This window comes from Brachycentrus maculatus, unplaced genomic scaffold, assembly GCF_059751285.1.
Source record: "Brachycentrus maculatus isolate JH-2025_06_01 unplaced genomic scaffold, ASM5975128v1 h1tg000087l, whole genome shotgun sequence".
Taxonomy (NCBI): domain Eukaryota; kingdom Metazoa; phylum Arthropoda; class Insecta; order Trichoptera; family Brachycentridae; genus Brachycentrus; species Brachycentrus maculatus.
In genome coordinates, this window is record NW_028280841.1 from 150,239 (window position 1) to 177,497 (window position 27,259).

Here is a 27,259-nt window from a genome sequence, read left to right on the forward strand (position 1 = left end):
GGTTAGTCAAGGGGCGGAGTTTGAAAACAAAGGAAAAATGGAAAGCAAAGGTGAAGAATTTTGAAACAATATATTATTTAATAAATTATTATTAGTATTTAGGTTTTTTTGGATTTCTCAATTTTCAAGATAATTCATAATTTGACCTTTATATGGAACAAGGTGTAATAATTTTAATTTATGAGAGTGAAATGAGTGATTAGTATCTATTTTGTGATTTGCAAATTCCGAAAAATAATTACTAACAAGACCGCTATGATGTTCTTTAATTCTAATCTTTAAATTTCTCGCAGTTATATTTCTCCTTATTTATAGAACAATTTTATAATTTATATTTTAGTTAATATACAGACCTGAATGATGGAAGTTTAACTTCTGAAACATGTAGTCTATAATAAAACTCAAGTGGTAAAAAACAAGTGTTTTCTTTAATCATTGTAACATGTCTTACCACAAAGTTAATGCCGAAACAATAAATAAAATAAAGTATAACTAATTTCATTAATTGCTTCGGAAGTCACTTTGTGGTAAAATCTATCCATTTTTAATTTAAGTTTTACTCAGTAAATACTACTATTTCTTAAAATCTACTGTGACACGTGTTTCGATGCATTCCGCATCATACGGTGTTTGAAAATTAATGCGGAATGCATCGAAACACGTGTGACAGTAGATTTTTAGAAATATTAGTATTTACTTAGTAAAACTTAGATTAAAAAAGAATATAACTAGCTAACTAACCATAACGCTGCTTATCAGAGCAGATCAGAGAAAGGTTAACTGGCAGTTCACAACGGAGTCCTGGTTCCAATCCTAAGGTTTGGAATTGAAGCGTAGAGTTGGCAAAAATAGGATGAAAGTAGACTGAAAGCCTTCGAAATGCGATCCCTCAGATGAATGTGCGGCAAAACGATGTATGAGAGATGATCGAATGGTGATATAAAGAAAAAATACAAAGCTGAGATAAGCATTATCGATACAATTAGGAAAGGCGTGTTGAGATGATTCGGGTATGTGGAACGAATGAGTGAGGAAATAACGGTAAAACAAATTTATAAGGCGAATGTAATTTGAAAAAGGAGCAGAGGAAGACAGAGAAAAACTTGGCATGCTCAGGTATGTCAAATAGCAGCCGGGTCAGGAGTCAGAATAATTATCGGGTAAGTATGAGGAGATACATAAATCGCTCACTCCTTTCAAGAACGTCATAAATCAAAATACTTGATTTTTCAGGAGAACGTTTTTAAAGTTTGAAAATATAATACAATGTATTAAAAATAAATATCAAGCCACTTACTGAAATTTTTACTGTGCAACATATCTTTTTAGGTAAAACCTGAAGGTTTTTTCTCCATTTGAAAAAAATTTAGTTTATTTAAAAAAAAATAATTAAACAATACTTTTTCTTCAAAATGCAAAAACAACACTTTCTGCCCTGTAACGAGTAAATATTAAGTTAAAAATATGCCTCTTTTTCTGGGATATATTACATTTTCTGGGCATTCCGAAAATATGCACTACTGAAAATTGACGTTTTTTGATTTATGACGTTCTTGAAAGGAGTGAGCGAAATGTGAAAGAGGCGAATATTGTGGGCAAAAAACAGCTTCTCCCTGCGAGAGACGGCGCAGTGGTTAGTTAGTTAGTCTTTCATTTCTTTTTTGCGTGATCATTTTTTTGTAATAATTTTTTTTTTTCCATCTCGTACCTTAGTCGTATTTCAGAGAATTGTTATACTAGCGTCTCTGCAAATAATGCAGTTATCCTAGAATGTTTATTACTGCATTCTGTAGCTGGGGGGACATTTCTCTTATAAAACTCTCTCAGCTAAATCGTAGAGACTTGTCTCTGTACTGGGTACCCCATAAACATTATTACATGCAGAATAAGTTATATAGGATGTTTTGTTTACTTACTTACTTACTTATAACCCTTATCCGCACCCAATGGTGCATAGGGCACTGCGTCGAATTGACACAGTGTTATCTTGATCATTATTTACATGAAGGTAAGGTGATCAGTCTTGCTCTTCAGGAACCAGTCCAGGGTAATAAATAAATATTACAGTTTAAAATCAGTAGTATTTATTATTATCCCCCCTGGGAATCGAACCCGGGACACGCTGACCATTACACCACGGAGGCGGACAAGCCTTTTGTTTTGTTTAGAGGTATACAAATTCAACTTTCCCGCAATAAATTGAAGGTGGCACCCGCCGTGTGGCATGTTGCGCCATTTTGTTGAAACCACAGCTATGTGAAATAACTGAAGTACGAAGAAGTCAGTAATTATGGTTCTGTGGTGCTCTCCATTGACCGTAACACTCTGGCCAGCATCGTCTTTAAAAAAATATGGGTCAATGATCCCACCTGCCCATAAAGCACATCAAACAGTGACTTAATTGATGTAAGGTCGTCTCGACAAAGGCTTATGGGTTTTCTCTACTTCAAATTAGGGAATTCCGTTTGACATAGCCATTTAACCAAAAATGTGCCTCATTGGTGAGCAAAATTTTGCGTTGAAAAAAAGGATCAAGCTGAATATTGTTTTCAGCCCATTCACCGAAGAACCTACGACGCGCATAATGGTCATTCAGTTAATGGCCACTATGCGAAATGGCAAAACGTACTGACTAAATGAACTGTCAACAGTCAAATTGACAGTCTGTAGAAATACTGTTGATTTGATTAAATTTGACAGAAATACATACATTATATTTATTACTATGGACTAGTTAAGATAACACTGCGTTTATACGATGCACTGCCCTATGCAGATAAGGGTTTGAAGAGGCTCGGCTACCGTACTGAAGGTCCTGGGTTCGATTCCCAAGGGGGATCAAATAAATATTAGTGATTTTTTCACTTTAATATTTATTCAAAATAACCATGGACTGGTATCTGAAGCGGAGGGCTGATCACCTTTCCTTCATGTGTTAATGATCAAGATAACACTGCGTTTATATGATGCTGTGCAATAAGCACCATAAAGTGCGGATACGGGTTCGAATGAATGAAAAAAAATATTCAAATATAAAATTATATTTAAAAAGCTAGACCACCCGTTGGGAGAAGTAAAAGTTGTACATTATCTCGAAAGATAATTTAGTCGCTACGTTAGCAAAATCATAGTTTCAGTTTTCAGTCCCTGAATGTTGTACTCTGTACGAAACTAAATGGTGGGGATGCGGTTATCTTACACGAACCGCCATTGCTTTTCACATTACGACGTTTGCTGATTCGTATTCAATGGAGCGGCCATTTTTCAACTTTATTGCACAAGCCGCAGTTATGATTACACATATCGTGTACTCGCAGAAATGCATCCCTGTTATGCATAATATATTCAACCCTTTCTAGAGCACAGTGACAAATGGTATCCCTGAAGTTGGTAAATATCTTGGAAATGTGCTTATTTAAAATTTTATGGTGACGTTAATATAGAAGTTAAACATTTTTACATCGCAACATAGATGAAAAAGAACACGGAAGTCTGGGTATTTACAGACTTTATGACCTACCAAAGGCTAGTTAGGTGATCACTTTACACACGGGCAACTTTCACCATTCTACTCATGACTGACTATATATAAATATATATATATATATATATATATATATATATATATATATATATATATATATATATATATATATATATATATATATATATATATATATATATATATATATATATATATATATATATATATATATATATATATATATATATATATATATATATATATATATATTTATAAATATATATATATATAGAAGAATATGGAAGTCTGGGCATTTACGGGGCTGACGACCGTCATAGGCTGGTTTAAGTGATCACTTTATACACGTGTAACATTCACCAATTCTACCCATTATTGACAACCACACTACTCAAATTGTTGTATATATATGTGTGTATGTATATATATATATATACATATATATATATATATATATATATATATATATATATATATATATATATATATATATATATATATACACATATATATATATATATATATATATATATATTATATATATATATATATATATATATATATATATATATATATATATATATATATATATATATATATATATATATGTTCGTTTAACCCCAACGAGCCATTTTGCCTCACCATCCGCTATAAAATTATCGATTTCCAATATTAGTAATAAATGTATGTATATATATATATATCACGTGAATTCAACGTCTTTTCTTTTGTGTCGAATGGAGTGACGTCAATTTTCTACCCCTGTCTTGGCACCAACACACACACACACACACGTCTTCGTGTCACCTCGACACTAACACTAGTACTGGATCAGCACTTCTTGTTAAATGCTTCTCAATTTATGACAAATCTCGAGATCCTTCACTTTGTCGTAAAAACTTCTCAATCTCAACACTTTGGTACATTTGACTGACAGAGGCGGATTAATGTTTTTTATGTTTCCTCTTTTTGACATAAAATAAAATAATAACTAAACATGTTTTCCGAATTTATTTTAGCTGTCAAAACCGACATCATCAGACTGGTGATCCAGTCTGTTTATGTCAGTAAGGACGAAACCCGGTCACTGGTCAAATAAAATATGTGTGGAAAAAACTATAAACTTGTTATTTTATTATATTAAATGCAGTTCCACCAAGAAATCTCCATGCAAAACATAAATAATTTTTACTTCTGAACATATGAAGAAATATGCAAGTCTGGATATTTACAGAGCTTGTGACCGGTTGGATTAAGTGATCACTTTATACACGTATAACATTCATCATTGTACCCATGATTGACACAATCCACATTTTAAACTGAAAATTTTGGACTATTTTTATAATATTAACAGTAAATAGTATCATATTGATTTCAAGTTATACGGTTTTTAAAAATAAGTGAACCTATCCCCCAGTTTTGTATGTAGTTAAAGTATTTTTTTTCACGATTTTTTTATGGGACTCCCCGTGGAACGTATCTATCGCATAAAAAGAGACCTAAGTGTATTTCAGCGGCCATAAGTGTATTTTGTCCGCCTCCGTAGTGTAATGGTCAGCACGCTCGGCTACCGTTCTGAGGTCCTGGGTTCGATTCCCAGGGGGGGTAAAATAAATATAAGTGATTTTTTCACTGTAATATTTATTTAATATTACCCTGGACTGGTACCTGAAGCGGAGAGCTGATCACTTTTCCTTCATGTGTATACGATCAAGATAACACTGCGATTATATGAAGCAGTGCCCTATGCACCATTTGGTGCGGATAAGGGTTTTAAAAAAAAAGTGTATTTTTGTCAAGAGTAAATATAATTAACACCGGGCCGTTTCCCTTACATTGAAAATGTCGTGATTTTTAATTCATTAATAATGTTTACCGAATCCATCCCTGCTTATTTTGTCTGTATTCATCAGAATGAACAGAGCCCATATTCTCTTTGATGTAGAAATTTCTCAAGTCGCTTTCACTACGCGTATCAGTTTCTACCCTTACGTATTTCATGCGCACTTACACATGTATCTTCATATAAACATATCTCTGAAGCTTTATGAACATGTTTTATTTGTATGATGACATAATATATTCGTACAATATTTTGAGTGTGTCCAAATACTTGTTCACAAAATCTGGATTATCTCCAATCACAGGAGTTATTTTCATATTATTTTTGACATCTCATCAAAGATGAAGAAAAATATGGAAGTCTGGGCAAATTATAAGCTTAAATAATAAAAATGAAAATGGTATTTTCTGGCGTTTCTCATGTGTGTGATTATAATCCAGGATTCGGATCTCACATACTAATATAAGAGTTTCTGCTTAGTAAAAAGCTTCTTTACATCTCACCAATAGATGTCTCTAGTGAAGTTCTAGTGATTCAAGAACAAGGTTTCTAAATTGGTTCATATATACAGAACTTCCAAGAATTTGAGTAGTGTGGTTGTCAATAATGGGTAGAATTGGTGAATGTTACACGTGTGTAAAGTGATCACTTAAACCAGCCTATGACGGTCGTCAGCCCCGTAAATGCCCAGACATCCATATTCTTCTTCATCTTTGATGAGATGTCAAAAATAATTTATTCGTATTCCGTCAATGTTATTTAGTTATGACAAAAAATTAAACACTTGAATATACCACTTAATGAGTTTTATTTATATCTACGACTAGTTTCGTAAACTTACAGATGTTTTCATCTTCTGGTAAATTTTAAAACTAACGAACAAAATTGTATGTAGGGATATTTATAGGTTAATAAATATAGGCAAAGGGGGGTTTAAGGAACAATTTTTTTTGGAAATTTTATATTTATCTCAATTATCGGTTAATTCTATAAAAATTAGAACGCCAAAATTGTAACGTATATTTGACCCTTTCAGGACAACTGGTTATTGCTTTATATTTTATTATTTATACTATATTATTTATTGATTCGGCATTAACTTTGTGGAATGACATGATTATTTTATTAAAATTAAACACTTGAATATGCCACTTAATGAGTTTTATTTTTATTTACGACTAGTTTCGAAAACGACAGATGATTTCATCTTCTGGTACAAATTAAAACTAACAAACAAAATTATATTTAGGTGTATATATAGGTTAATAAATATAGGGAGGGGGGTTAAGGAACAAGATTTTGTGTAAAATGAAACAAAGATAATAATGGTGACATATTTTGAAACTGTATATTATTAATTAACGTTTTATCTGAATTAAAATTTTTATGTATTTCTAAATTTTCTAAATTATTCATGACTTGACCTTTATTTGTAACAGAGTGTATTTTTTATTTCATCCCCCTCCCCCTTCCCTTTATTTATAAACCTATATATACAAATTAAAACTAACAAACAAAAATATATTTAGGTGTATATATATAGGTTAATAAATATAGGGAGGGGGGTTAAGGAACAAGATTTCTTGTAAAAGAAAACAAAGATAATAATGGTGACGTATTTTGAAAAAGTATATTATTAATTAACGTTTTATCTGAATTAAAATTTTTATGTATCTCTAAATTTTCTAAATTATTCACGACTCGACCTGTATTTGTAACAGAGTGTATTTTTTTATTAAACCCCCTCCCCTTCCCTATATTTATCAACCTATATATACCCCTAAATAATTTTTTTGTTCGTTAGTTTTAATTCTTACCAGAAGATGAAAACATCTGTAAGTTTTTGAAACTAGTCATATATATAAATAAAACTCATTAAGTGGTATATTCAGGTGTTTAATTTAAAAAAAAATAATCAGTATGTCATTCCGCAATGTTAATGTCGAATCAATAAATAATATAGTTATAAAAACCACATTTAAAATAATTATTAATGTAAACAAACATGTCCTCCTCCGTAGTGTAATGGTCAGCACTCTAGGCTACCGTTTTTAAGGTCCCGGGTTCGGGTAAGGGTTTGAATGAATGAATGTATACAAACATGTGAGATATTATTACATTCTTTATAAAACTGATGCCGTGAAAAATAATAATAATAACAATAATTTCTTTACAACATTTTGAGTGTGTCCAAATACTTGTTCACAAATCTGGATTATCTCCAATTATAGGAGTTATTTTTCATTTTATTTTTTTACATCTCATGAAAGATGAAGAAGAATATGGAAGTCTGAGCATTTACGGGGCTCACATACTAATATAAGAGTTTCTGCTCAATAAAAAGCTTCTTTTCGTCTCACCAATAGATGTCTCTAGTGAAGTTCTTGTGATTCAAGAACAAGGTTTCTAAATTGGTTCATATATTTAGAACTTCCAAGAATTTGAGTTGGGTGGTTGTCAATAATGGGTAGAATTGGTGAATGTTACACGTGTAAAAATAAAGTGATCACTTAAACCAGCCTATGACGGTTGTCTGCCCCGTAAATGCCCAGACTTCCATATTCTTCTTCATCTTTGATGAGATGTAAAAAATTATAAAATAATTTCTATTGAACAATGGTAACAATATTTTTATGTTTAAAAAAATATATTTAAGCTGACTAAGTTTTTGCACAGAAAAAAGGGAACAAAAATGTGTCCAATGATAAATAAACAGGTATTTCTAAATTATTTTATTATTCAAATTCCAGAAAGGACCCGTTTTGACGCAGTTCTCAAACTTGCAGAAAAACCTAAACAGCCTCTTTCGCAAGAATTGCAAAAACAGGTGATACTTTCAAATAAAATTATTTAAATATCGTTAAATGAAATAAGAGGAAAATATCTAGTCGTACTTTTGATAACTCATATTAAATAAATATATCTTAGTCGTAGAGGAGAAAGTGACCAACTAACAAAACGTAAAATGTTCAGGAGGGCCATTTAAGACACTTTTACTTGGCAAGAAAATAAACATCAATGCAGTTAGTCATTTTTAACAAGTCAATATGTTATACTTCCAAGTTTAAAATCCTTTTGGATTGTTTTCAGGGCAATATTAAGCTAGTAAGATATCAAATAATCAATGATCACGTTTTTGTAAAAGAAAATGCACTTTGTCACTTTCTCCTACTAAGACCAACTAACAAAGCGTAAAATGCTCAGGAGGGCCATTTAAGACACTTTTACTTGGCAAGAAAATAAACATCAATGCAGTTAGTCATTTTTAACAAGTCGATATATTATACTACCAAGTTTAAAATCCTTTTGGATTGTTTTCAGGGCAATATTAAGCTAGTAAGATATCAAATAGTCAATGATCACGTTTTTGTAAAAAAAAAGCACTTTGTCACTTTCTCCTGTATGACTAAGATACACTAACGTTTTTCATAATTTTCAGATGACGTCTTTCCTGAAAGGCTTGAACATCACAAAGGATATAGAAGTGTTAAACATAACGTAAGAAATATATTTATTTTTATTTTATTCATAAGATTAAATTATATCATGAATGCAGTCAGAATGCGATTACTCAGACAATTTTTTGTCTGAATGGTGAAATAAGGAAGGAAAGTAAATCTGAGATAAGCATTATCGATAAAATGAATTAAGTTCGGTTGAGATAGTTTTGACATGTGGAACGAATGAGTGAAGAGAGAACAGTTCAACAAATTTATGACGCAGATGCAGTTGGAAATAGGAAATAGGAACCTTAGCATGATCAAGTATGTCGAATACTAGAAAATGTCAAATATATATCGCTCACTCCTTTCAACAACGTCATATATCAAAAAACTTGATTTTTCAGGAGATCGTTTTTAAAGTTTTAAAATATAATAAAATGTATTAAAAATAAATATCAAGCCACTTATTGACTTTTTACTGCGCAACAGATCGTTTTGGGTAAAACCTGAATGTTTTTTCTCCATTTAAAAAAAAATTAGTATATTAAAAAAAATAATTAAACAATACTTTTTTCAATATGCAAAAACAACATTTTCTGCCTTGTGGCGGCTAAATATTAAGGTAAAAATATGTCGCTTTTGCTGGGATATAGTACATTTTATGGGCATTCCGAAAACATGCACAACTGAAAATTGACGATTTTTTATATATGACGTTGTTGAAAGGAGTGAGCGATATATTAATCCCCTAGGAATTGAATTCTACAAAATGTAGTGATAGATATGTATATAAGATAGTATGGACGTAAAAGGTATTTGACTGGAAGTCTAGAACAGGATGCAAAAGCATCGGGTAGGCACCAAACGAGATGGTTCGAAGGTATTAAGAAGAGAAGTCGGAAGAGAATCGCGTCCAACAGACAACTCACTCACTCCTTTCAGCAATGTCATATATCAAAAATCGTAAATTTTCAGCTGTGCATGTTTTCAGAATGTCCAGAAAATGTACCATATCCCAGCAAAAGCGGCATATTTTTAACTTAATATTTACCCGCTACAGGGCAGAAAGTGTTGTTTTTGCATTTTGAAGATAAAGGTGTTGTTTAATTATTTTTTAAAAATATATTTATTCTTTTTCAAATGGAGAAAAAACCTTCAGGTTTTATTTAAAAAGATCTATTACACAGTAAAAAGTTTAATAAGTGGCTTGATATTTATTTTGAATACATTTCATATTCTAAACTTTAAAAACGATATCCTGAAAATCAAGTTTTTTGATATATGACGTTATTGAAAGGAGTGAGCGAACTGTGGAAGTCCAAAAGTGAGGACTTTGTTCAATACTGGACACAAGAAGAAGCCTGAAGTAAGTATGTAAGTATGTAAGAATGTAAGTATGTAAGTATGTAAGTATGTAAGTATGTAAGTATGTAAGTATGTAAGTATGTAAGTATGTAAATATGTAAGTATGTAAGTAAGATAGTATTTGAAAGTCAGAGTATTTCAGGATTCACGATCTGGCATTGGGTGACTTTAGTGATCACTTTATACACTTGTGTAACGTTATTATGTGACGGTAGCAGGTACAACTTTGAACTTTTGTTTCCAGTACCGATGGGTCTGTCTGGGTGCAGGCATGGGGCCCCGAGAGCGATGGGGCCGCCCTTCAGGCCGCCCTGGCGCGCCTCCCCCGCCTAGGCACACTCCGCCTCCACGTCGCCTCGGCCATCAAGTTCCACAGTGAACCAGCGCTATTCCTGCAGGTAAAATGCTTTCTCAGCTTCAGTTTTAATATCACTGAACCATAGTTTAATTTACAACATTTTAAGTGTGTCCAAATGCTTGTTTACAAATCTAGATTACAGGAGTTATTTTTCATATGATTTTTATTCATATTTTTTTCATTTCACCAATAGACGCCTCTAGTGAAATTCTAGTTAATTCAAACAGTTTGTTTTGAAATTAAACAATATAATCAGGATTACGTGCAGATATCCGGAGATAATTCAGATTTGTGAACAAGTTTTTGGATACACTCAAAATGTTGTAAATAGATTCACTGATCAAATAAATTGAAAATTATGTTTCTTGAATGTTTTTCACACATTTTATAAACTTTATAAAATAACCTACTATATTTTTAACCATTTTTTTTATTGGTACTTCTAGTTTTGACAAGAACCTTATCATCATCAGGATTAAATATGTACATGTTTCTGTCTTAATCAACATTATTTCTTTTATTCATCAATTTCAATCAACCCATACTCGAAAGTAATGACGCATGTCTATATTTATATATATATATATATATATATATATATATATATATATATATATATATATATATATATATATATATATATATATATATATATATATATATATATATATATATATATATATATATATATATATATATATATATATATATATATATATATATATATATATATATATATATATATATATATATATCTATATATATATATATATATATATATATCTTTATATATATATATATATATATATATATATATATGTATATATATATATATATATATATATATATATATATATATATATATATATATATATATATATATATATATATATATATATATATATATAAACATATACATATATATATATATATATATATATATATATATATATATATATATACATATACATATATATATATATATATATATATATATATATATATATATATATATATATATATATATATATATATATATATATATATATATATATATATATATATAATGTATAAACTTACACGGGTTCCTGATTTACTTAGATAAACGCCTTTTCTAATAATATTTGAAAGTGAAAGATTTATGTGTCTATCGAAAACATACAAAAAATACATTTTCTCTTAGATTTTCTCAAAGAAAATCTCTCAAAGTAACGCTTCTCAATGTCACCTTCTATTTTCTGTTATTCAACCAAATAATATTTTTTTCTTATTCAATGTGATCCAATTTTTTTTCAACCTTGTTCAATAATATAATTTACTTTGCGATTGAAAAATCAACTGTCGACAATAACAAAAAGATTTTTGTTATATTTGGCCAAAATTGGTAGGAAAATATATCAATTATGTATGTATATATGGTATGTGTTTTTAGAATACATATTCAAAAATATTTTCATAGTTTTTTTTTAGATCGTTACCTTTTAATAACTCTTTTCTTATAATTTTTTTTCAATACAAAAACGGTGTTTTAAGAAGTAACGATCTTAAGAAGTTGCGATCAATCGAATACTGGGCCTTAACATATATTATTTTGGTCAACAGGCAGTAGCTGTTAACCAGAAGCCCGTGGTATGGGAAGGAGCCGAATTCATCATGAGCTGTGAAGCTCAAGGATCTCCTCATATGACTTTCAACTGGTTCAAGGACGGAGTGCCAGTCAATGTCTCCAAAGCCACCAGGTATTCACGTTTTCTTAAAAGTTGTTCCATAGTCGTCTTCATCGTTGTTGATCTATTTAAAAAAACGTAAGAACTCCAAAGTGGAATAAACCCAGATTTATGAACAAGTATTTCCATACAATTAAAACGTTGTGAATTTAAATAACTATAATAGTTCGAAGTTCAGATTGTAAACCGTGTAAATACCCGTACTTGCGAAATTCCCGTCATATTAATTTTTCTTAAGATGACAATAATATTTTCCAGGAACTTCTCCTTTTTATTATTTAAGCTTATAATTTGACCAGACAATTTATTTACAACATTTTGAGTGTGTCCAAATACTTGTTCACAAAATCTGGATTATCTCCAATTACAGGAGTTATTTTCATATTATTTTTGACATCCCATCAAAGATGAAGAAGAATATGGAAGTCTGGGCATTTACGGGGCTGACGACCGTCATAGGCTTAACTTCTCCTTATTTCGCCTTGTGAAAATTGATACGAGAGAAAAAAATTAATATTTGGAATAGTCAATATATAGAACTAGATCAGGGAAAAATTACGAAAATATTCTTCCAGACAGCAAAATTGTTTAAATTTTCATAAAAACATAGATTGAACTATGCATTGACTCAATTTTTCACGTGTCGTGGAGCATTTCGATAATGCCTCTTCCGTTTTAAAATTCGACAAAACTCTATTAGTGAATATGATGAGACGTCATCACAAGATGTCCCTCATCTAGTGTGGATGTGTACAATTTTCGAAAGAGATAGTTTTAAATTGGAAACAGAATGTGAGACAGAAGGTACGCAGTTGAAAATATGACAAGACGAATACGACAAATAAATGAACTACGAGTATGTGTCAAATCTAGATTCACATAAAATATTAAATCCATTATATCTATTGTATTGTTTTTAGAGATCAACCTTATTCATTTATTATGAACTATACACATCCACTAACATTTTTAAGACATTTAAACTAAATATGCCATAAATCATTGTACGTATATAGCGAGAATTTTCGTTGGCATCTACTAAATATCTATTTGACATACGTTTGAAAATGCCCTACAAGGCGAACCACAATTATCACAATTATAATTTTTCCGTATTTTTAACAATAAAATATAATTTAGAAAACTCAAAAGTTCAGTGTTTGCTTTAAACTTTCAATAAATAAATTAAAATGAAGTTCTACGAATTTAACGCCAAATCAATAAATAAATTAGCTTAAACCAGTCTGATGATGTCGGTAACGACGAAACCCAGTCGCTGGTCAAATAAAAATAAAGTGGAAAAGCTAAAAATATTGGTTTTAATCTAATAATATATTAAAATGCAATTCCATCACGAAGTGTCAGTGGATAATATAAATCTATTAAATTAGCTTATAATTTTTATGTTAAAAAAGAATTACGTTGTAATTAGAGAAATGTAAAAAAATATCCTTAAAAAAATTGAACCGTTGACGGATATCAACAGAGCTTCGGAATTTTATGTCCCTTGATTTATTTCTCCAATACGCCATACCACACCATAGTAATACCATGCCATACCGTAGTAATATCGCGAAATCACTCTTCCTAACCCAAAATTCAACGTCATTATTAAAATATCAACGCCGTTTATCTGAGGTTAATCGTCTGTGGAATCTTGATATATATTTTATGAATATATTTCCATTATTCAACCCTCAGCAGTCGTTGGGGCGATATATCGAGTTTGAATATTGACGAAAACATATCCCCATCCGAAATTTCTACTTTGCAAATAGTTATGTTTTAAAATTTATTTGAAATAATATGACTTTGAATAAAAAATTCAATGTAAGAAGGAAAACTAACTTACTAACTAACCATCACGCCACTACCCCGCAGGGCTAGGAAAAAGAGAATGCTATGTAAAAGCTAGTTATACAGTAGCCATGATACTAGTCGAATGAAGCATATTAAATAGCAAATGAGAATATTAAAAGCATATCAAATGAGAACAAGATATCACTGATGAGCATTTGGAAAACTGTTTGGGTGTAGCAACAACATCAATCGTTAACGTATCAACATTGATGCACTAGTTCTGACAATCAAAATTAGATGTCTCACAAATTTAAAAAAAAATCATTTTTATTTTTTGTGTTGCCTAACTCTTATCTTATTAATATGTTTGATTTGCATTTTTGTTATATCTTCTTTAAAAAAAACATTATATTTAATTTTTGCTTTGAATAATAATAAAAAAAATGCTTTAATGGCGAGAAATCTGATTTCTAAAATCTGGCCCGACTGCTGAAAATGTTGGCCACCCATGCCTTAGAATCTAAGGAATGGGTGGCCAGATCCTTTCGCATACCGGTAAAGTTTTGATACATTTATGAAATATGACGGATTGTTGCACCATCAGTTGAGGGATCCGTGATTTTTTTTAAAGTTTATTCCTTTTTTAAACAGAGGTGAGATTCATTCCGAATTATTCACATTTATTTTTTTAGGAGACAGCCAAAAATAACACTTGAATAATGAAAAATGGACAGAAGGGTGAACGTTACACAATTATATAAAATAATCGCTTAAGACAGACTCAGACTTCCATCTTCTTTCATTTAAAAAGAACGATACATGTTTCATATTAAGTAGAGACACATATAATATCAAATAAAACAACTTCTTGAAATAAATGAGTAGTATTTAGAATCCCATGAATTATAAATTGTTTTAATGTAAAATATGAATAGGTAGCTAAAACATTTGGTCTAGAGTTTCTCTAGAACCTTCCACGGCGTAATCTTCCGCAAGAAGAAATCTCTTTCAAAATATTATATTTGTAATAAACTTGAAGGTTTTCTGGAATACAGAATGCTACATTTTTTTTAGAATATATATTGCGAATAAATATAATTTTTTTAACTCCTTACCTTTTAATAATTATTCTAATTCAAATTTAAACCCTTATCCGCACCCCAAAGGTGCATAGGGCACGGCATCATATAAACGCAGTGTTATCTTGATCGTAAACACACGAGGAAAGGTGATCAGCCCTCCGCTTAAGGTAACTAGTCCAGGGTAATATTGAATAAATATTAGAGTGAAAAAATTACTTTAATTTATTTGATCCTTCTCAGGAATCTAACCCGAGACCTCCAGAACGGTAGCCGAGCGTGCTGACCCATTATACTACAGAGGCGGACAATAATTTAATAACTAGATTCTATATAATTTACAATTGAAGCAATAACTTTGTGTTTTTCCCATTTTTTGTTCACACTAGTTGTTTTATTTTATAAAAACTATAATTGGCTTTATTTTACGTATGTTACTTCAATGTTTTTGTTTTTTGTGTTGCCGATGTTAACCCAAATAAATAAATAAATAAAAAATATTGATATTGACATTGAATATAAAAGCAGCCTGTATTCTGCGCATACAGTATTCACCCATTTTTATGTGCCATCAGTGTTTCCCTGGGGTAAGAAGAAATTACATAAGTTCTGTAATCTTATTTGGAACTACTTTATGAGAGACTTGTGTTCTGGGACTGATGCTGGGCTGGGGGAGGAGGGGGGGGGTAGAGAATGGGGATGAGGCGGAAGAAAGGGGTGAGAAAATCTAGAGATATTAAGAAATCGCTCACTTCCGGGGGGCTTAGGAAAACCTTATTGCTGAAGATAACGTCGTGCGTTCATTGTTACAGCAAAACGTTTGATATTCTAAATATTGATTATATTTTATTTAAACTTCATGTACAGAAATAAGTACATAGGCGAGCTTATTGCTAAAAATCAATATCTTCCAACCAACCAAAAACAGACAAGTGATATTGGTCAAAACGTTTGATACCTTACACAGCTGTTTGCAATCAGAGATAGTACTTGAACATTTAAAAAAAAAACATAAAATTACAAATTGATGATAGTAAGGAAGGCAAAGGAAAAAAGAGAGTTTAGGGAAGGAGGTAGAGGGAAAAACTAAGGGAGGAGGTTTGATAGACAGTTGGAATTCTAATGATAGATATTAACGTCTCAGATTTTTCTTAAAAGTTATAAGAGAAGGTGCATTTTTTATAAGGAGAGGTAATTCATTCCACAGTCTGTGTATGTGTTGTGTGATATATGAATACCTAGTTCTCTTAGACTCATCAGAATATGGATAATAAATGAAAAAAAAACCTAATTACTTGATCATAAGTTAAGTGAGTTTATTTAATTAAAGTTTTGTAATAAAATACAGGGTCCGCATTTAACAGTATGAAGGCTGTCTGGAGATCGGATTTATACTCGGTGAAGACCAAATGCCGCCTATACAATGCCTGCATTGCTCCTGTTCTCTTATACGGCTGTGAAACATGGGACCTTACAAGGGCCCAGAGCAGCCGTGTACTGAGAGCCGAGAATAGGTGTTTGCGGAGAATTTTAGGCGTGCTGTGGTTTGACTTTGTGACGAGTGAAGAGATAAGGCGTAGGACGCAGCAAATCTTGGTCACAACTGTCGTCAAGAAAAGGCGATTCAGTTGGCTTAGCCATGTACTCCGCATGCCTCCTGAGAGCCGCCATCAAGCTTGCCTCTTTTACAAGGCATCAGGTTCGCGCCGCCCAGGACGACCACTGCTGACAATTCGTCGGCAGTTCTCGTCAGAACTTCGGGACGCGGATCTGACTTGGGAGGATGCAAGAGAGCTGGCAGCCGACAGTAAAGCCTGGAGACAGTTTGTGGACTCTATATGCTCCACCTAGGGAGCGGATATGGTTTATTATATGGTTTATTAATAAAATACAGCAGGATCTCTTTAATCCAAGCACCAAAAATTAACCCCCTGTTTGGATAAGTGAAGCGTTCAGATTACAGTACAGAGAATCTGTAGGCTTTTTTTATCAAATAAAACAAATTTGTTTTGTGAAATTTTAAATGTATTTATTCAAGTTTTTTAAAGAAATAAAATATTTTAGATGGTCGAGATTTATTTAATGACAACTAAAAAGCTTTGTCTCTGAATTTACGTAAAGGCATCTACTCTAGGACAGGAATTTCAACTTGGAATTACGTTTTTAAGAAGCGCGGGAGACATGAGTGGGCGTTCGGATTATACAGAGCCTGCTGTACAAGTAAGGACTCTTCAACTGGTTTTTAAGAATACTAAAAATAACATTATCCTTATCATTCATCGTTCACATTGTGTAATATCACTTTTAAAAAAATAAAGTGAACGATAAATGATAACGATAGTGAAATTTATTCGTAAACCCCATACATGCCCAATATTCTTCTTCATATACATATGTTGAGATGTAAAAAAATAACTCCCATAGTTGAAGATAATCCAGATTTGTGAACAAGTATTTGGACACACTCAAAATGTTGTAAATAAATTAACTGGCGTTTCTTATGTATGTGATTATAATCCAGGATTCGGACCTCACATACAAATTAAAGAGTTTCTGCTCAATTAAAAAGCTTCTTTCATCTCACCATAGATATCTCTAGTTAAATTCTAGTTATTCAAGCACTATGTTTCGAAATTGAACCATATATAAAGAAGTTCCAAAAATTTGAGAAGTGTGGTTGTCCATGGGTAGAATTGGTGAATGTTACACGTGTGTAAAGTGATCACTTAAACCAGTCTATGACGGTCGTAAACCCCGTAAATACCCAAACTTCCATATTAGTCTTCATCCATGTTGAGATGTCAAAAAAATGTGTTTTAAAATGTTTAGTTTATTTCCTGCTGTATTATTTATCAATTATTTAAATATTTATTACCGTTTATTAACAAATGTTATATAAACGGTAATAAATATTTTCATTATTCCTTGAAAGGAAATATCTTTATTTGAGAATATCAATTTCACATTCTCTCGAGAAATCGACTAAGTTTTGGATCGTGAAAGCCCTCTCACGAATCATCTTTCATAATGATATTCCAGCGGTATTTTGACCCATTTATTCGTGTATAAAAGACCATTTTATCTCCTAAACCTTGGTATTAAAATAGGTCCAGACATGAATGAAGATATCCACCCATTTGCTAGTGAAACTAGCCCCTTGTCATATTCAGCCATGTTGAAATTTGTTTTGAATAACACGACCGTAACACAATATCTTCATAAGTCAAAATATGTTTTACTTGAATTTAATTCGTCGGAATTTCGAGATGTTTAGTTCGATTTTAGTCGTTCGGAATCAGGTCTCATAGAAATTAATCTTCTTCACACCCTTGGTGCATAGGGCACTGCATCATATAAACGCAGTGTTATCTTGATCGTTAACACGTGAAGCAAAGGTGATTAGCCCTCCGCTTCATGTACCTACCAGTCTAGGGTAATATTGAATAAATATTAGAGTGAAAAAATCACTTACATTTGCTTGACCCCCTCTCTTGGGAATCCCGGGATCTCCAGTACTAATATATATATATATATATATATATATATATATATATATATATATATATATATATATATATATATATATATATATATATATATATATATATATATATATATATATATATATATATATATATATATATATATATATATATATATATATATATATATATATATATATATATATATATATATATATATATATATATATATATATATATATATATATATATATATATATATATATATATATATATATATATATATATATATATATATATATATATATATATATATATATATATATATATATATATATATATATATATATATATATATATATATATATATATATATATATATATATATATATATATATATATATATATATATATATATATATATATATATATATATATATATATATATATATATATATATATATATATATATATATATATATATATATATATCTTTTTTATGATTTCCATTATTATTTTGGTGAAAGTAAATCTAAATTACACATATCGTCCAGAAATGGAATTGAGTGTTGGAAAAAAAAATATATGTTCTTAGTCTAAATAAACATCGAGATAATTAATGACTCCCATATAGAATGTATTGTATACTAGTATATTCGGTAAGAAAAAAATGATGTAAGGAGCGATGCGAGGGCAAAAAAAGGAAGCTTTTTTGTTAAGAAAATTCAGTAACATAATTGGCAACATTTTCTAAGAAAGAATATTACAGTATCGGATAGTATTTTTAGCGGACATACGGATGGATATAAAAACTCAAACTTACATCACACAGTCAAAAACCTCAATATATGATTAATATGACTAACTAACTAACGCCGCCTCCGTAGTGTAATGGTCAGCACGCTCGGCTACCGTTCTGGAGGTCCCGGGTTCGATTCCCAGGGGGGGTCATAAAAATATAAGTGATTTTTTCACTGTAATATTTATTCAATATTACCCTGGACTGGTACCTGAAGCGGAGGGCTGATCACCTTTCCTTCACGTGTTAACGATCAAGATAACACTGCGTTTATATGATGCAGTGCCCTATGCACCATTGGGGTGTGGATAAGGATTTTATTATTTATTATTATTTAACTAACTAACTAACCATCACGCCGCTTCCCCGCAGGGGTAGGCAGAGAGAATAGAGCTCCACACCACTCTGTCCTTGCAAACATTCTTCGCCTCTTCCACGTTCATGCATCTCCTCATACATACCCGCCGATTATAACGACTCCTAACCTGACCACTTTCAAGTATTTGGCATACCTGATCGTGCCATGTTTTTCTCGGTCTTCCTCCGCTTCTTTTCCCACTAACATTCGCCTCATAAATTTGTTTTACCGTTCTTTCCTCACTCATTCGTTCTACATGTCCAAACCATCTCATCACGCCTTTCTTAATTTTATCGATAATGCTTATCTCAGCTTTGCATTCCTTCCTTACTTCACTGTTCGCACATCTATCATACATCGTTTTGTCGCACATTCTTCTGAGAGATCGCATTTCGACTGCATTCAGTCTACTTTCATCCTTCGTTTGCCAACTCCATGTTTCACTTCCATACATTAGAGTTGGAACCAGGACTCCGTTGTGCACTGCTAGTTTAGCTTCCGCTGATAGGTTTTTATTTGCTATAACTGATTTCAGTGCACCATTCACTTTGTTCCCAGCATTCACTCTCCTTTCTATGTCTTTATCAATCTTTCCATCCCTAGAAAACATACTACCCAAATACATGATTAATATGGTTATTTGATATGTTGCAGATAGTCATTGGTAGTCTAGATTCGGATATTTGGGACTCTAATCCTGTTGCGCTTAATCGCAATATGAAATTATATCTACTGTCAACATTTAGGGCCAACAAGATTCACATCAAATTAAGATTTTATCGAGTCTAACCTAACATTATCCTTATCATTCATCGTTCACATTGAGTAATACCACTTTTTTTTAATAAAGTGAACGATGAATGATAAGGAGAGTGAAATTCTAGTGATTCAAGCACTACGTTTCGAAATTGAACCATATATATAGAAGTTCCAAGAATTTGAGTAAAGTGGAGCGAGTGTTTTTGCCTAGAATTTTCACTCATAAATTACACGAAATTATAGTAACTTTAAACATAAAGAGTAAATCCACTCACGAGTAGGCATAGGCTATGAAACTTATAAAGTTGAAGCCTGAGTAGGGACATGATAAACGGTGTTGCATAAGCCGTAGCTAGATTTCAGAGTCACTTGGACGTTAGGTAATTAAAAAAAAAGTCATTAAGATTCAAGTTCACGAACGACTTACGATCTAATATGCACTATTTTGTCATTAAGATCCAGTTCACGAACGACCTACGATCTAATGCGCACTCTTTTGTCGCAGGAACACTTGGATGCGTCTGGTGGACAACGAGGGCGGCATAGGGACCCGCTGGACGGCGCTGCTGGGCGTGGCCCGCGCCGCCAGGGCCGACACGGGCGTGTTCGGGTGCCAGGCGGCCGCCAGGGGCCGGCAGCAGTGCCGGGCGCTGCGCCTGCACGTGCTGGCGCCCGAGGTGCGACTGGCGCCCATGAGCGTCACGGCACACAAGGTGGGTGAAAGAACGATATCAGTGCGAGTAGCCGGCTCTGAGCCAAGCTCTTCCAAAGTCGCTGTGTTGTCAACTCTCTCGAGGTCACTGAGGCGATAGGTCACATATTAGTAGGAGGAATCTGCTTCACCGCCCTATTCGAGGTTGCATAGAACGATACAAGTATAAGTAGCCAGCTCAGAGCCAAGCTCTTCCAAAGTAGCTGTGCTGTCAACTCTCTCTAGGTCGCCTGTACGTCACATATTAGCTGAAGGAATCTTTTGACCACCCTGCTCTGGGAGGCTTCGAACAATATTTGTATGGTGGGTTCTGAACTCTCCCAAGATTGCTGTATTCTTAACTCTCTCGAGGTCAGTGGGCCCATAGGTCACATATTAGTAGGAGGAATCTTTCCACCGCCCTCCTCTGGGTGGATTAATTTCTTTGGTGGCGAGCTCTGAACCCTTCCAAGGTCGCAGTTTTCTCGAATTCTCAACTTTCTCGAGGTCACTGGACCTGTAGGTCACATATTAGTAGGAGAAACCCACTCTACCGCCCTATTCGGGGTGGCTTAGAACAAAACTTGTATGAGTGGTAGGTTCTGAACTCTCCCAAAGTCACTTTATTCTCAACTCCCTCGAGGTAGTTTGTGTGTTGATAAAAAAATGTATTTATTTTGTGATATGAAAATATTTATTGTAAAGTAGGAATATCTCATTTTGAAAGAGTTAACTATCCTTTTTCGAGAAAGTTATTTTGTAAATAAATATTAATTTAATTATCGTGCATGAATAGGCTGTTTTAGAAATACGAATAAGTCTCAAAATATATAATATACGAGTATGTAGAGTATGTACGAAAGGAACCTGGAAGATTTTATGCTCCTTAAAACATCAGCGACTCAATATTAGGAAAATAATACTTTTAAATTTTCACCTATTATTTTTATAATTTGCATTGATGTGATGTGATAACTTAAAACCACATGAAAACTAAATATTGGTTATGTTCAATTCGATATTCCTCCCGACTAAAGTCATGAAAACACCTCTCAAATTCCATTTTTTTATTACTTCTAACTATAATATTACCATTATATATTACTTAATCAAATTCGGATTGATGAATTGAAATACAGCTGCTATGAATTAACAACCAAATAACAATACTTTAAAATGAACACATCCCAAATGTATTATACTTATATACGAATTTTTGGAGGGGCGGATGAATATATTTGCCGAGTCGGATTCAGCGTGCGGACCATATGTTGAAAACCACCGGTCTAGCCTTGCACTATTTTAAAATCAGTCATCTCGCAGTTTTGCGCTTGCAGTGATAAAACAGCTTATCGAACATACATTTTATTATTTCCGTTACAAGTTCGCAGAAAGTCGTTGAAATGATGCAGCCGAATGGTTCTAATAATAATGATGATTCGGTCATAACTGGGTACTGGGAATTTTCTACAAATCATCGGTGTGAGGTCACCGATCTCCCAAAATAAAAACTTATCAATTTCTCCAGAATCCATTGTAAATACAAAATTCTGCGTATAGCACAGTACACGTGATACAAGTGAAACTTATTTAAAAAATAAAAATATTAGTGATTTGGTGTGAGAGACAGAGAGAGAGAGAGAGAGAGAGAGAGAGGAAGAGAGAATATATCAAAAGAAATTCAACAATACAAAATTTACATAAAAATATTATATTTACCATTTCTAGTATTTACACTGTGGTCGATTTTTGTTTCTACTGATATTAATCAAATAAGTATGAATTACTCAATTTTGGGTGCTTTGCCAGAAAACTTATTTTTTTTTAAACCCAGGTAATATTTAACGTAATTGAATTTGTTACTTGAAACGCCGTTTTTATTTTGAAAAAATAAGTTGTATTCGAATTAAAAATATGGTTTCGAAAAGAAAAGACTTAAAAAAAATGTTTGGTTCAATATATATTTTTAATAAAAATCCAATTCCAATACATATATGCATATATAACTCTATTTCTCCTTGTATATAAATACACTAAAATAAATATTTGTGTTTTTTTCAATGTAATATTTATTCAAAATTACCATGGACTGGTACCTGAAGCGGAGGGCTGATCACCTTTCCTTCATGTATAAACGATCAAGATAACACTGCGTTTATATTACACAGTGCCCTATGCACCATTTGGGTGCGGATAAGGGTTTTATATATATATATATATATATATATATATATATATATATATATATATATATATATATATATATATATATATATAATATATATATATATATATATATATATATATATATATATATATATATATATATATATATATATATATATATATATATATATATATATATACATATATATATATATATATATATATATATATATATATATATATATATATATATATATATATATATATATATATATATATATTTCTCCTTCTCCCTGCATTATATCTTTCTTTTCTCTCGTGTAACAAAATGTGCCTAATAAACTTGACGCGTCTTTGAAATTACACTTTTAATCCCCGTCTAATTATCAGTTATCAAATTGCCGCCCAAGAAGTACAAGATTTTTAAAACCAATTTACTCCATTCACACAAAAAAAACTTTGAATTTTCAGGGAGAAAATGTGTCATTGACATGCCTCTCGGTGAACAGCGGAGGGCTGCACGGAAAACTAGGATACAGCTGGACCAGGAATCGAGCCCTCTTCCCTTTGACTCCAGGATCTGAAGTATGGGAGGACTTGGCTCCCGCAGGAAGCATTCTTCACCTATATAATGTTCAGGTACCTACACGTTAAACAAGTTACCTACTTCACAACATTTTGTGTGTGTCCAAATACTTGTTCACAAATCTGGTTTTCTCCACTTTTACATTTTTGATATCTCAACATAGATGAAGAACAGCATTTGAACTCACTAAAAAAAACACTTACACAAATCAAGCCATCTATGATTGGTTTAATAAAGTTTTTATTTAGCAGAGACCCTTTTAATTGTGTGTAAGATCTGAACCGGGATTATTTTACATATTGGGAAACGCGTGAAAACCAGATTTTCATTTTTTATGCGACTTATACTTTGACCAGTTATTTTATTCACAACTGGGTATGTAAAATAATCCGGATTCGGATATTGCTAATGAATAAAAGGATCTCTACTAATCAAAAGCTGTCTCAATCCAACCATAGATGAACTGTTGTTGTGAACTCGACCATGGAACGTCATGAGATTGATCGTATCTGTATGACTTCCAAAAATTTGAGTAGCGTGTTTGTCAATCATGGGTATAATGGCAAATGTTACACGTATGTAAAGTGATCACTTAACAAGCCTATGACAGGTCGTTAGCTCTGTAAATACACAGACTTCTATATTCTTCTTCATCTATGTCGATCGACTCTTAGTTTATCAAGTCTTTCACAAAAGTGACATAACGTGGCCATCTTGGTTTTTATCTGTCGCACACTCTTTTATCGACGGAACACTAAATTCAAAAATGAAAGGAATATAACATTTGGGTATTAATGGTCATTAAAAAGTGTTAATTTACAGTACAATAAAAAAAATACCAGTTGTTTGTGGCATGTATCACTCAATTGTGGGTGCTTTATAAAAACAAAAATAATAATAATAAAAAATTAATATGTATTATTTATTTGTTCTAGAAATCGGCTGAATACACCTGCCACGTCAGCAGTGCAGTGTCCACCAGAGTGCGCTCTGTATACGTCCGTGCAGTAGAAGAAATGACTCCCAGGATACAAGACCTTCTAGAAGGCTCTCCGTCCTCCGCTGACGGAGTCCAGAGCCAGGGCGGGGGGCTGTGCCCCGCAGGCAGCGCCTGGGGCCTCCGCTGGCCTCAGGCCGCCCCCGCCGACCACCTCATAGAGTGCCCGCAAGGATTCGCCGGACATGTCACAAGGTACATTAGATTATTATCCTAAATACGGCGAAAATGCGATCTCTTAAGGTGGGGACTGACTGGAGCATTTCGTAGTAATGTAACATTCGCGGCGAGCATCCGACGTAGGATGGAGCACTCAGCTCGCTGCACTGTCTATACGAATGCTCGCATCGTAACGTGTAACGTTACGACAAAATGACTCCGGTCAGTCCTCATCTTTATGCAAATGTGCGGTAAAACAATGTATGATAGATAGATATTTAAATGGTGATACAAGGAAAGTAAGCAAAACTGAGATAAGCATTATTGATCAAATGAAGAGATGTTTTGAACATGTGAATTGAATAAGTGAAGAAATAAAAGTAAAACAAATTTATGAGGCGAATGTGGTATACTTGTTTAATTATTACTTATTCAATTTGATAAGGTAAGCATTATCGTTAAAATAAATAAATAAATGCGTTGAGTTGTTTTGGGCATGTGAATTGAATGAGTGAAGAAAGAAAAGTAAAACAAATTCATGAGGCAAACGTGTATTATATTAACTAAAATGTCTAATAAAAACATTCGCTTTTGGGTCATAAAATGTATTGATGGGGATTAATGGAATCTATTTTTATACCAGAGATAACGGTTCATTTTCTAAATTGTTTTTATTAATCTTTTTGCAAATATGAATTTAATTATCACATTCAATTATTTGTCAAGAGCATAGTAAATTACAATTAGCACTGAAGCTTACAAAACAATATTAATAATATATACCATATATTACTGCTCATAAATGTACCCTCTTACTATATAGATATAGGTACTCTTAAATATTATTATATCAGTCAACTTCTTCCTGGTTCCATTCCAACTTATAGTCTTTGTAGACTGTTGGGATCAGCTCTCCTCGTCCTCAAGTTGTATGTCATTCCACTGTGGGCAACGTCACTTACACCAGTGTTTTTTTATTCAAGATAAGATACCAAATTAAGAAATTTCGAAGTGCATATTTACCATATTATGGTAACATATTCAACATAATATGTTAATGCGAAATGTGAGCCTACGTAACTGAGCACAGGCAATCAAAATTTGGAGCAATTGTGTTATTTTCACAAAACTAGACTTTTTTCTGATCAACTAATCACCACGGTACACCAGTGTGCCGCAACAATCTCTTTGCAGAATGACCTACACCATGATTTCAAATCATGTTATCTTTCTGTAGCATCCATGATTTTTTGTCTTCCTCTAGATGTATTTCAAGGAAGATCCATGGCAATTGCCTGATTCACAACATGATCAGGTTCTCTGTGTCCTATATGGCCATACCATCTCGATTGCCTTTCCTCTACCTTACTACTGATGCCTGTTACAGCCAGGCTTCCACGAATGTGTGAACTCTTTATTTTGTCTCTAACGGACACTCTGTGGATAAAAACATTAAAGTTATTTTATTCTATGTTACAAAATGAGTGAGGGATGAATTATATATTTAAACAATGTTTTTATTATTATTATTATATTTTTAAATTTGATTATTTATATGTATTTTTTAAATTATAATATGATGTTTTATTCTGATTTCAGAGTATGTGAAATGAAGACCGCTCCTTTCGAATCAGAATGGAACATTCCAGACTTCAGTAACTGTGTAGCAGATGGCCTTAATGATGTTTATACTGAGGTACCTATATTTAATTTATTACTACTTATTCAATTCTATTAGATAAGCATTATAGACAAAATAAAAAAGGTGTGTTGAGATGGTTAGGCCATGTGGAACGGATGAGTGAAGAAAGAGCAGTAACACATTGATGAGGTGAATGTAGTTGAAAATAGGAGCAGAGGAAGATCGAAGAAACTTGGCATGATTGAGTATTTCAAATACTTGAAAAGGGGCAGGTCCAGATTCGGAATAATCAGCTAGTGTGTATAAGGAGATGCATGAATTTGGAAAAGATGAAGAATGTTTGCAAACACAGAGTAGTATGGCATTCTATTCCCTGTGTGATAGTTGGTTTACTTAGTATTTTCATAAAATACTCTCCAATTTTATGATTTTCTTACCCATATAGGTTTCAATATCCGACCTTTTGGTATTAAAAAATGGTAAAAATAGATATAATTGTT

The 27,259-nt window shown here is 32.2% G+C and overlaps 1 protein-coding gene across 7 annotated transcripts in view; it reads left to right on the forward strand.

The window, feature by feature from the left end:
• The window catches only part of LOC148310769 (uncharacterized), a 95,916-nt gene that overhangs the window by 54,384 nt on the left and 14,273 nt on the right, over positions 1–27,259 (forward strand). For all 7 annotated transcript variants that reach the window (XM_088257741.1, XM_088257743.1, XM_088257747.1 and 4 more), the window contains 8 exons: positions 8,099–8,175; positions 8,788–8,846; positions 10,401–10,554; positions 12,117–12,253; positions 21,024–21,231; positions 23,847–24,014; positions 24,897–25,153; positions 26,717–26,813. In XM_088257741.1, coding sequence (XP_088113867.1) covers positions 8,099–8,175; positions 8,788–8,846; positions 10,401–10,554; positions 12,117–12,253; positions 21,024–21,231; positions 23,847–24,014; positions 24,897–25,153; positions 26,717–26,813 — 1,157 coding nt within the window. The remainder of the gene's footprint in view (positions 1–8,098; positions 8,176–8,787; positions 8,847–10,400; positions 10,555–12,116; positions 12,254–21,023; positions 21,232–23,846; positions 24,015–24,896; positions 25,154–26,716; positions 26,814–27,259) is intronic.